At 40.9% G+C, this 12,680-nt stretch overlaps 1 protein-coding gene across 1 annotated transcript; it reads right to left on the reverse strand.

The window, feature by feature from the left end:
* Positions 1 to 4,542: 4,542 nt before the first annotated feature.
* LOC125282349 (tripartite motif-containing protein 77-like) lies at positions 4,543 to 12,183 on the reverse strand. Its single transcript, XM_048216976.1, has 6 exons — positions 11,773 to 12,183; positions 10,997 to 11,092; positions 8,079 to 8,309; positions 7,350 to 7,372; positions 6,534 to 6,631; positions 4,543 to 5,036 (listed from the first exon to the last, which is right to left on the reverse strand). Exons 1-6 carry the CDS (start codon positions 12,181 to 12,183, stop codon positions 4,543 to 4,545), a joined length of 1,353 nt encoding a protein of 450 aa, XP_048072933.1.
* Positions 12,184 to 12,680: the final 497 nt, after the last annotated feature.

The following is a 12,680-nucleotide window of genomic DNA, read 5'->3' on the forward strand; positions in this document are numbered from 1 at the left end:
TTGAAAGATGGACACTACTGAAGCTCACTGGAAATAAAAGTAAACAAAATTAATAGTTCTGTATCTATTGAAGAAAGTGAATCTTTAGTTTAATAAATTCCCCCTCTGACTTGGGTTTTAAGCAAAGATGGAGTAGCAGGGATGGGATTTGTTCTTCCATCTCAAATAAGAAAAGCCCATAAATGTGGTATAAAACAACGGTTTTCAGACATTTGATGATAAGTAGCAGAGGAAACTGAGAGAGAGAGAGAGAGAGAGAGAGAGAGAGAGAGAACAAAGTAGGGGACTCCAAAGATGGTCCCATTTCACCCCCTGGAGATTTCCAGACATAGCACAAAGAGGAGTTTCCCAGACAGCCCACTGGTCTCCCTGAGCTGAGGAGACAGGGTTGGAAGGTTGGGAAAGTCAAGGTGGCTGGAGTTCCCAGGACTGGGTACTGCTGAAGGGAGAGCTGCACAGAGGCAATACTCTAGAGAGCTACAGAGGGCCCACAGCTGGAGTCTACAGGTGGGTGCAGATCAGTGAATGCTTGCAGGTCAGGGAAAGAACCTCCCCAAGGAGAAGATGGAGTAATACCTGCAGGGCACACAGGGCTAGCGATAGTTCCCACCATGCTGAGTGGACAATCCTCACACTACAGGGAATACCGGGTAGAGTACACAGGAGGGCACTGCCCCGGTTGTAGGGAAATCCAGCCCCCATTAGAAGTTTCTGGTTCCTTCCTATACAGTTTAAAAGAAAGCCTTGAAAGCCAGAGACTCACCCAGAGTTAACCCTACTGCCAAGGCTGAACGCTACTGCCCAGAACACTGAACTGGATGAATGAGGTGATGTAATTGGGCACTAATCCAGCCTTGAATCCTGATCATCATGGCAGTCCCATCGATGATTATTGCCCCCATGGTGGCCTGGGTAGACTTCCCATTGCTGCACTGTCCCCACCTGTCTTTTCCTTCCCATGGCAGCACCCACACTGGCACAGCTCGTCATCCCCTCTCCTGACCCGCCCCCATGCATGTTTTCATGTCAAAGTAACAACATTGAACAGTAAAGGAGATTTCACCCCCACATGGGGACAACAGGGGCCCCTTTCCCTAGTTCCGCTGGCCAAAAAGAAAGGACTCTTTCTTGGGGCAAAGGTGCCCATGTCCCCTGCTGCCATGTCTGCCCTTTCCCTGTTGGCACCCTTTTGCAGCTTTGTGACTGGGGCTGACCTCAGGGCACCTCTGGTTGAAGAAAAGGAAAACGAAAAGGATTTTCTCCCACACTTTATGTTTACAGAGGCCTCTTTTCCTGGTCCTTTGGCTAGAAAGTGGGTGTTTGTGTTGGGGCTTTTGCCGTATATACCTGCTGTGCAGTTCAGAGAAATGTTCTTCCTTCCATCCAGTCAATGCCAGGAAAGAGAAGAAGAACAAGAATCCCACAAAAATCAGTCCCAATATGGGTAAATACGCAAGTGTTAATCTGTCTCCTCATTTCACAATCTATTTTCAACTTCTCAGAGTCCTCATATAGAGAGTCTTTACTTTCGGTGGTCCGTTCAGAGTTTCTAGCTGTCATCTGTGGGGATAGACAGTAGAGGATTTATTCCATTTTGGCCAGTGCCAGGAGTCAACACAAAACTGTTAAGTATGCAGCAGTTCTTGGAACCTTCCAAGAGATGAGGAGATCATCAGATTGCTTCAAAGAATCCCTAGGAAAACTGAGGGTTTTAGAGGGGAGGGCGGTGGGGGATAGGCTAGCCCAGTGATGGGTATAAAGGAGGGCACCTATTGCATAGAACACTGGGTGTTATATGCAAACAATGAATCATGGAACACTATATCAAAAACTAATGCTGTACTGTATGGTGGCTAACATAATATAATAAAATATTATAATAATAAATAAATAAATAAATAGTATCCTTGTCCTTTCCAGGACCAGTCACTTCAAAAACAAAACAAAACAAAAAACAAAAGAACCCCCAAAGACTCCCTAGGCAAACTGAGGGTTTTAAAGGGAAGGGGGGCAGGGGATGGGTTAGCCCAGTGATGGGTGTTAAAGGGGGCAAGTATTTTTTGATATTTATACATATATATTTTTTAATAATAATATTTTTTATTATATTATGTTAGTCACCATACAGTACAGACCTGATTTTTGATGTAAAGTTCCATGATTCATTAGTTGCGTGTAACACCCAGTGCACCATGCAATACATGCCCTCCTTACTACCCATCACCAGCCTATCCCATTCCCCCACCCCCCTCCCCTCTGAAGCCCTCAGTTTGTTTCCCAGAGTCCATAGTCTCTCATGCTTCATTCCCCCTTCTGATTACCCCCTTTCTTTATCCCTTTCTTCTCCTACCTATCTTCTTACTTCTTATGTTCCATAAATGAGTGAAATCATATGATAGTTGTCTTTCTCTGCTTGACTTATTTCACTTAGCATTATTTTAAGGAGAGCATGTATTGCATGGAACACTGGGTGTTATATGCAAACAATGAATCATGGAGCACTACATCAAAAACTAATGATGTATTGTATGGTGACTAACATATCATAAATAAATAAGAATCCCTAGGCAACACTCTGAAAATCTAGGTGTAGTTTCTTTGCTACTACATTTTCACAGAAGTGAATTTAATTGTGAGAATATTCACTACTCAAGATTCTTTTAGAAGAGAAAGAGAGCAGAAGAGGAAGGGATGGAAGGAGAAAGAGAGGGTGAGAGACAGATTGATTTTTCTTTACACAAAGGAAAAGAAAAAAAATTTTTCCTTGTGATGAGAACTCTTGGGATTTATTCTCTTAACTATCTTTCTGTATATCATATTGCAGTGCTAGCACTAGTTGTCATTTTGTACCTCATATCCCTAGAGAGAATGACTTTAATGTCTGATTACTTTGTGAACTTCTGAGATCTAAGTCTGGAGCATTTTTTGAAGTGAAATTTGAATGTTGGCTATTCGATATTTTGTGTGGTTGAGAACTGAGGTTTACACATCCTCCAAAATGTGTGTGTGTGTGTGTGTGTGTGTGTGTGTGTGTGTATTTTAAAAAAATTTTCGTTATGTTATGTTAGTCACCATACAGTACATCATTAGTTTTTGATGTAGTGTTCCGTGATTCATTTTTTGCATATAACATCCAGTGCTCCACGCAATATGTGCCCTCCTTAATACCCATCACCAGCTTATCCCAATCCCCCACCCCATCCCCTCTGAAACCCTCAGTTTGTTTCCCAGAGTCCATAGTCTCTTGTGGTTCATTCCCCCTTCTGTTTACTCCCCCCTTCATTCCTCCCTTCCTTCTCCTACCGATCTCCCTGCTATTCCAGATGTAGTGAAGAGAAGGGCCATATGCACCCCAATGTTCATAGCAGCATAAACTGTGGAAGGAGCCGAGATGCCTTTCAACAGACGAATGGATAAAGAAGATGTGGTCCATATACACAATGGAATATTACTCAGCCATCAGAAAGAACAATTACCCATCATTTGCAGCAACATGAATGGGACTGGAGGAGATTATGCTAAGTGAAATAAGTCAAGCAGAGAAAGACACGTGTCACGTGTGTATTTTTTTTTTTTACTATTTATGTAATTTCCTTAAAAATATTTCAGTATCCAAGCACCAAGATCTTATCATCTGTAACCACTATCACTCTGGTAAAATTTGACAGGACTACTGTGCTCATTACTGAGAATACTTACAGCAACACCAATGAGTCAAATTATGCACTATGTATATTTTTCTTTTCAGTTAAAAGGAATTTCTGACCTGTGAATCTGAACATTAACATAATTCATTTCTCTACTCAATAATATTTCCCAGCACTTCCTATCCTACTGTGTCTGCATCATCATAACTTTTTGGTTCTGGAGTCTTTGCTTTTAATATTTTTTATGCATTCCTTTATTTATTTATCCAACTATTTTGCTGTATCTCTCGTGTCCCCAGGCCGCTGACTCATTCTAGGAGTGTGCTACGATGAAGGCTGACATTGGCCATCCATCTTGTGATTTGCAAACTAGAAAAGAGCTGAATTCTGTTGTGAGTTTTACAAAGGGAAGGGAATAAGCTGTTCTTGAGGTCTTGTTACAATGCGACCTAATCTAATCCAGTAGAGGGAGAGCTGTTGGAGGAGGGACTTAGCCAGATAAATGGAGGAAGAAGATTATTCCATAGTGACACTGGGTTTTTGATGAGAACTGTCTGGAAGGAGAATTCTCTGTGCTTTGCATTCATCCATTTAGCTAGCTTCCACACCCATGCATTCTTTCACCTCTAGGAAGCTCAGATAGCAAATGAAAAGAGCACATATCCCACACAATATAGATTACTTTTATTTAAATAAGATAGAAAAGACAAATGTGCATCCTTCACATTGTCACCACTTTAAAAAAAAACAATATAAATATATCTCCTGAAGGCAAGGTGAAGTTCAAGTCCATGAGGTATAAATGATTTTTCCCATTCAAGAAGTCACCAGGATAGGACCCTCCCCAACTATTAAAATTCCCAAGACCTTGGTCAGGTTTGTGAGCTGTTCCTGATCATTTGGGTCCATGGCAAATGAAGGGTCTGAGAGGGCAAGAAAAGGAGCATGAGAGGAAATTACAAATGAGGGAGCTTTGGGCAACATTAACAAAGCTTACTATACCACATTCATAATCTAGAAACACCCCTATCCAGCCCTGGGGTCTTTGGATATAGTGGCGCAATGGTGGGGAGGCAGAGAAGAGGTGGCAGATGTCGTCCACTTGGATGCACAGAAGTAGAAAGATACCCTCAGAGTTGAGCAGCATATCATTGCGATTTATCCAGGTTTCCTTGCAAAGTCCTATAATCCAGTTATGAGAGTTTCCCACATCTACCTCCCAGTAATGTTTGCCAGAGGTGAAGGTCTGAGCTCCCCACAAAGGCATGTACTGTGGACTTGCTGGACTGTGAGGCATGTCTTGATGGTCGGGACCGCATTGCAAATGTCTCAGGTCTTCAAACAGAGCCACACGATAATTGCTTATGTTATGGTCCAATGTAAGATACACTTCAGCAAAAAGAAAACAACGAAGTCAAAGAACAGAATTTAAAAGTTCTGTCGGACAAGTGCAGTAGCCTTCTGGCAAATGCCAAACAAGCACATCTCTAAAACCAAACAAAACTAGTTTGTTTTGTTTCTTGAGAACACTCCCAACCCACCATGGCCAGTTTCAAGGTACTTACCATTTAGTAATTCCTCATAAAATTCTGGAACACGTAACAGTTAGCTTTCATGACAGAGTCCATACTAACTGCTCCAGAACACTCCTTTATCACAAGTGACTATACAGAGTGTGTCACTGGAAATCCAGAGACATCAGCAAGGGCTTCTTGCCTATTTACAGAGCAAGTAAATGTCTATTCATAGAACTAGATGAAAGGCAATTTTGAGAATACAGAAACATGTAGGATGTCAGCCTCTGGCTTTATTTTCACTAGCTCATTGAAAACTTAGGAGCCTGCTCATACATGTCAAGTAAATACCAATATGGCCCTTCACTTGCTTAAGTCTTCTCATTAATCAACTAGCACAAAATAAGATAAATATAATAACAGTAATAAATATATTACATATCACTTTAAAATATGATATTGTTATTCTTGTTAGTCCTAAATAGTGATCACCTTGCTCAAACATGTGAACAAGCAAAGATAAAATAAACTGAAAATCCATATTTGCCTTCTTTTTTTTCTTAAGAAGTGTTTTCTTCTCTCTGAATTTCTTCTCCTTTTTTTTAAATGATTTTATTTATTTCTTTGACAGAGAGAGACAGCGAGAGAGGGAACAGAAGCAGGGGGAATGGGAGAAGGAGAAGCCGGCTTCCCGCTGAGCAGGGAGCCTGAAGCGGGGCTCGATCCCAGGACCCTGGGATCATGACCTGAGCTGAAGGCAGATGCTTAACAACTGAGCCACCCAGGCGCCGCTCTCTCTGAATTTCTAACTCATACACCATGGAATCCGAATCCAACCTATCCCATCCCAGGTCTGCTTCTCCTGTCTGCCAGGCTCACCACCTACATCTGTCCCTCCACACACAAATCATATGTTCCATTTGTTTTCTGGTTGTACCTATTGTTTATAAATATACTTTTATCCCTTTTTTAAATCTTGTGATGTTTCAAATACAGTCTTTAAATTTTTAAATAAATATTTAAATAACAACTAAGGGTGCATCTAAGAATCTGAACAACCACATATAACCATAGTTAACAACTACAGGTTGAAAGACACTGAATTAATGTGTAGTTTTAATGCCATGTGCTTTCATTGTTTTAAACTCACTGCAAATTATCATAAGAAAATTGTCATATTCAATTGCTTTTGACTGACTTCAGATAGCTTTTACTTGTTAACTAACAATAAAATACGGTTAGTTATAAGGGTATTCATATTTACCCACTTCCCTGTTCTCTGAAAAGACTGATAGAGCAATGAGGAGAAGTCCTCCAGGTGTATCTCCTCCTGGAGGAAATAGTGAGGTCTCACCAGGGTGCCCCTTCTCACCTCGGAAGTTGTTAAGCCTTTCAGACATCCCTGTGATGGTCCATGAGCTCAGCTGAGGGTTCACAGGCTGGGGAATGTGCAGCTGCATTAACTGACTCCTGCAAAGAAGAAGAGCCACTTACTAACATGTCCAGAGGTATCATAAGCAATCCCTTGAAGTTGCTCCATCAGAATCCTCTCAGTTAGGTGCAAATGGTATGAATTCAACTCCACAAATCGAGGAATACTGCAGTTGTTCTTGTATTTTATAATTAGCTACCCTGCTCTTACCACTTCAATCTCAGTAAGATATGTCACTTCACTCACAATTGTATCTCTTTTCTACCTTCGCCTTCCCTAGGGGAGCCACATGGCCGCTCTCTTTTAGTTCTCGAAATCCAATAGGTGCCAAAATTTTGGAACTTGCTGCCTGGTACATATGGAGCCTAAGCTCTCTAGGATGCTTTTTCCTGGGGACTTTCCCTGTCCCCTCTTCCCACCATCCTTCTACCTTCTGCCCCTCTGATCTTATTTGCCTTCCTATAGAAGACCTGGAATAATCCTCAAATAATTAGGATTTTGAAAATTAGAGACAGGAAAAATAATTGTCTTTTGGCAACTTCTGCTTTAAGCCTTGCAGCCAAAACCACATCTTTCCCAACCCCCACTTTTATGAAAGGGTGGTCTATATAAAACCTAGAAGTGTTTAGATAAGACTGCATTTATTTCTAAATGCAGACAGAAAGAAACTTGTCACAAAAAGGTGTGTGTCCATCTCAGCAGAAATAGCCTGACCACTGTCACCATAAACCAACTTGAATAGAGGGGCAAACTTACCTTTTCACGATGTCTCCCAAATCCTGTGAAGACAAAGAGTGGAAGGCTTAGCTTTGAGCTCAAGATACGTTTACTCTAGTTTGAGACTATGAGACTGGACTGGAAAATTCTGTATCTACACTTTTCTTTCTTGGGTAAAACAATTTGCTCTTTTACTTATCCTTATAAAGATGAAACTCGGTCTTACATTTGCATACAGTTGATAAAGTCATGATCATGATAAAATTTAAAACAGAAGATGTTCTTAGAAGAAACAGTTGGCTGTGTTTGTTCTAATCTACGGTGAGATTCACAGAGGTTTCCCCAAAGTTCTTATGAGGATGCATGGGCTCCAAATCTACAATTTCAAAATAGAAAGAATGGATACATCCCACATTTCTGTGTATTGACAAGTCCAGATACAGAATTGAATGATCTATTCATAAGCTGCTCTGTTGCAGTTGGTTAGAAACTGAAATCTTAGTAGAAGAATTGAGAAGGACTTTTTTTTCCCTGGATCTGTTCCATGAAATTTTCTACATAGTTTTCCTTCTGTATAAGGTGAATGTGACCCTGAGCTTCGAGGTTAAAGTGGAGGAGCAAAGCCTGCCATCACGAAGTTAAAGGAGGCAGAATTTTCCTGGAAACAGGAAAATAATGGAGGTCCAAGAAGATACAGACTTCAGTGGACCTAAATGATTTCTGAGCAGGCTGGTATTCAACATCCTGATATCTTTCCTCCGTCCTTACCTGGAACAGGTCCACATCTGTTTTGCAGCACATTTCCTTTAGCTCCTCATACATCTTTCTCAGGAGTTTCCCCATATGACACATTCTAGCTACATTTCTCCAGAGCTGATTAAAAATTATCTTGCCTTCAACTGCCAGGCTCTCTAAATGTTTTTGCTTTTCTTCGTGGAGATACTGGTATACCTTGGGATATTCAGCCCTGATCATCATCATCCGTAGATTTACAAAACCCTGAAATGACATTGGTTTAATTAGGTCGTATATCTGGATGGTTTTATTCTTCTTTCATTATCTTTGGTCTGTGTGCTATGTACAGTGTTCTTATCTTAGTCTGTTTGGACTGCTTTAACAAAAACGCCATAGACCGGGTAGGAAATAAACATAGAAAGTAATTTCTCACCATTCTATATGCTGGGAAGTCTACGATTGGTGCTGGCAGGTGTGGTGTCTGGTGAGAGCCCACTTCCTACATAGCCATCTTTTCATTGTATCCTCAAATGGCAGATGGAGCAAGGGACATTTCCAGGATCTCTTTTAGAAGGACACTCGCCCCATTCCTGAGGACTCTGGCTTCATGACCTAATCACCACTCAAAGCCCCCACTCCTATTAACATCACCTTGGGGGCTAGAATTTGAACATACAAATTATGGTCTGGAGCAAATACTCAGATCATAGAAGTGCTTCCAGCTACTTACCCTCAGACTTCCACATTTTCATGTAAAATAGAAATTTAAGATCAATTTTTTATTGTTCCATATAATTCATAATATCAAAATCATAATCCCTTTTTTTCAGTGCTCATACTCATAAACTGACTATCTGCTCTCAGCAAAAAGCAACAATTGACTTCCTCAGGCAAACAGAGGACATCACACACGATCTTTCTAAATTACTTTCATTTCCAAAACACTCTTGTTTCACCAGAGCCTGGCTCTGCCTGCCTCAGGACCACACCTACCTCCTCTTGACTGGTCCACCCTGTCTTGTCTCCTTAGAGACATTATCATCTAGATTACAACCCTACATACTTGTTCTTGCCTCTCCTCTGTCTCCTACATCTCCGTGTCTCTGTCCCCCTTGTTCTGTGGGTCTGTCTCCAGTTCACTCATTCAGCCACTTTTTCTCACTCTCTCGCCTTCTTTTCACACAGCCTTTAAACATATGCAGAGTTACCAAATTATTTTGGAAATACCAACACTAAACATCCTTGTTAAAATTATTTTTATCTATCTTCTATGCTAGCACTTTTATTGCCATAAAAGCCAGACTTATTGACCAAATGTGATCAAACTCACTGTACCCATGGGTGAAATTTTCAGTTATTCATCCAAGCAATGACTCCTTGCTTCTGTTCCCCACTCTTTCCTGAACTACACATTCCAACATGCCAAGGGCCGATTTTTACTAAATCCAAATGATATGATTCATCCTTATACTACTGCACCCTCTTTCCACATTTGACATTATTTCCTACTCATTTCTGTTACTAATCCTTTCTGTCTCCTGCTCCAGAAAGCTGTGTTCTCAGAGAGGTGCTCATCCCCCATCTCCCCCACCCCTGACCAGCTCCTTCAGATCTCTGCCCAGATATAACCTTGGCCATGAGTCTTCCATCACCAGCATACGTTCCCCAAGCCTGCACTCTTTATATCCATTTTCTGCTTTCATTTTACCCAAGCACTTCATAAATGTGATATATCATAAATTTTACTTCTTAAATATCTGGATCAAGTTCTTTTACTGATTATAAACTCCTGGGGTCAGTGATTTGTTTCTCTTTTTACCCATTCCTGCATCTTTTTGTTGGCCTAGAACAGTGAGCAGCACATCACAGGTCCTCATATGAATGAATGATTCATTAGAAATCCACCCTAGGGGTTCTTGGGTGGCTCAGTCAGTTGAGTGTGGGACTCTTGATTTTGGCTCAGGTCATGATCTCAGAGTTATGAGATCAAGCCCTGTCTCAGGCTGTGTGCTCAGCATGAAGTCTGCTTGAGATTCTCTCTCTCCCTCTGCCCTTCCCTACCACTCCCCAACCCTGCCCCCGTGCTCTCTCTCTCTCTAAAATAAATAAATCTTTAAAAAAATAAAAGAAATCCATCCTAAATGATCAACATAATGTTCTTCTTCCCCTTTGGCATTTTCATAGCATCATGCACAGATAACTGTTTAATGACTTTTTATTCTCTAATATTATCTTTTTATATGTCTCCTTCAGTATTGCTCCAGTTCTTTGAAAAGAAAGGTGTAGTTTTCATCTTCAGATTCAGGTTTTCAGTTCCTCTTCATGAATCAACAAATGACACAATCCAAAATCCATAGCTAGGCATTTGTATTCTTGACCTGGGCATAATGACATTTCTAGCCACACCTCTAATCACCATCTGCCTCGTACCCCATGCACTAATCAGTAGGAGCAGCGAGCAGGTCTTGAACAATTTCATGGGTTGTCTGGTTTGTCTCATCTTTACTTTTCTTGTCCCTCAGATCTCTCTGCCATCAATACCCAGGAAATTACAAATTCTACTAACATACAAGCATCACATTCAGTTTTACTTGTTTGAGAAGCTTTTCTTAACATTCAAAGTTTGCTAAGTTCCTACAGAACTCTGTATTTACCTCCATCCCCGTGATCACTGCATTCTGTCATGGGATAGTGCAGTTTCTTATCCCTGATGATGTATTAGTGGTAGATATTGCTTTATCCAGAAAAATCAGGAAAAGTCTTTTAGTTACATGATGGGCTCAGTGTGAAATCCTGCACTGAAGGTGATGTTTTCCTGTAGAGAAACATATGTAGCTCTTTTTCTGTTACCTGCTCAGGGTACATTATGATTTAATTTAAATTCTTCCACTGTCAGTTACCATGGTATCTGCCCCAAGATGGCTCCAAGGGAAACAGGGCCTACCGCTTACCTGCCATACTCTAAATAAGTTGTACTCTTTGTTTAGATTTTTCTGATTTCTCTGTCTGCTTTTCCAAATAGACTTCATTTGCATCAGAAGTTTCTCCTGTAAAAGAACTACAAATTTGAGCACTAGAAAACCAAATACAGCATATTTCAGATACCCTGAAAAGTGATAAGGGGATAGACATGAGAAAAATAAAAAGTAAAGAAAGCAGATACGTCAATGGTTTTTCCTGGGAACACTAATAGTCAACTCTGGGAGATTGACCCAAAATGGAGTTCCTAAATTTGGAAAATGCAATCGATTATCTGAGGAATCTAGTACTTACATTACATGTAACATGGACAATTTTCAGAAGTGAATCTTGATTCATATATAATTTTGAAATGATGGCCTTCACTTTTTCTATGGCATGATTAGAATACATTGTTTCTAAATCTGCTATGACTAGAAGATGCTCATTGTCATCATGGTAGAAGTAGCCAATGACTGTCCCTGCCTCTAGAGATTACCCACCCTGTTAGTTACACTGAAATACTGACACCCTCCTCAACTCATCATCATTCCTCTCCCTCAGCCCAAAAGAATTTAAACTTTAGGGGAGCAAAGATGTTTGTCTAGTTTCTTCAGTGTTGTATCCCTAGTTTTCAGAACAGTGCCTTGGCACATGGTATTCTGAAATTCTATTTGCTTGAAGCATAAGAGAAGAAAAATAAAAATCAACTTTACTCATTGCCTGATAAGACACAGAGTCTTCCACATTTCACAGTGGCAGTACTTACCCTGCACTGCTCAGCAGCCTGCAATATTGGTGAGTGTCTGTGAGTGGCATGCCTTTGGGAATTGGAGCAGTGCAAACACAGCGGGCTCTTGTCACTTGGACAGAAGAGGTCCTTTACTACTAGGTGTATCCTACAGACTCGCTTGGCAGAGTTTGGTAACTGGCAGGCAACTGATTCTTTGGAAGCATGAACTTGTTTCACAGCAAAAATAATGCTTTCGAAGTCTATTTGTGGAGATACTGCCCTGCACACAGGGCAGCGAGTAGGATGCTGAGCATCGTCCCACAAGAGGCAGAGACAAGGAGTGCAAAAGTTGTGCCCACAGCTAAGGGTGAGAGGGTCTGTGAAATAGTCCTTGCAGATGTAGCAGATAAGCTCACTGGGGACATTCTGCACAAAAGTAGAATCCATGTTTCTGAGGAAATAAAAGGAAAAGGAAAGTGAATTGAGTTAAGCCATCTCTCATTAATACACACATGCACAATAGTAGCATAGGTGGTGCTGGGAATAAGATGGTGAGGCAGAAGGAGAGTCCTCCAGACTGATAGCCTGGCATGGTTGTATTCCAGCCATGCCCTGTAGCCCTGCTTCTCAGTTCCCATTAGAAATTCAGGATTTGTCAACCATGTTGTCTTTTCTACATCAGAGGTTCTGGCTCACCCCTAGCCATAAGCAGGGGGCCGTATTTGATCCAAAATTATCACAGCTTTCCTTTCTTTTCCTCTCTCTGATTGGCTAGCATAAGGTATGTTCTCCAATTCTGACCAGTGGAATAAGAAACAAAGACTCCTAGGAGAGTCTATAAAAATATTTCTTGCTGTAGAAGAAAGATGGAAGAGAAATCTGTTTTGTGTTTGTTGTTGTTGTTGTTGTTGTTATTTCTGGACATTACTTGGATACAGTGCCCA

This window comes from Ursus arctos, unplaced genomic scaffold, assembly GCF_023065955.2.
Source record: "Ursus arctos isolate Adak ecotype North America unplaced genomic scaffold, UrsArc2.0 scaffold_73, whole genome shotgun sequence".
Lineage (NCBI taxonomy): Eukaryota > Metazoa > Chordata > Mammalia > Carnivora > Ursidae > Ursus > Ursus arctos.

What these genes read in the sequence shown, in the direction of transcription:
- LOC125282349 (XM_048216976.1), bottom strand. Translation starts at nt 12,183, where the DNA reads ATGGATTCTACTTTTGTGCAGAATGTCCCCAGTGAGCTTATCTGCTAC. An exon ending in AGGCTGCTGAGCAGTGCAGG is followed by an intron (nt 11,093 to 11,772) that starts GTAAGTACTGCC and finishes GTTCTTTTACAG; the next exon opens with GAGAAACTTCTGATGCAAAT. An exon ending in CAGATGTGGACCTGTTCCAG is followed by an intron (nt 7,373 to 8,078) that starts GTAAGGACGGAG and finishes TTGTCTTCACAG; the next exon opens with GATTTGGGAGACATCGTGAA.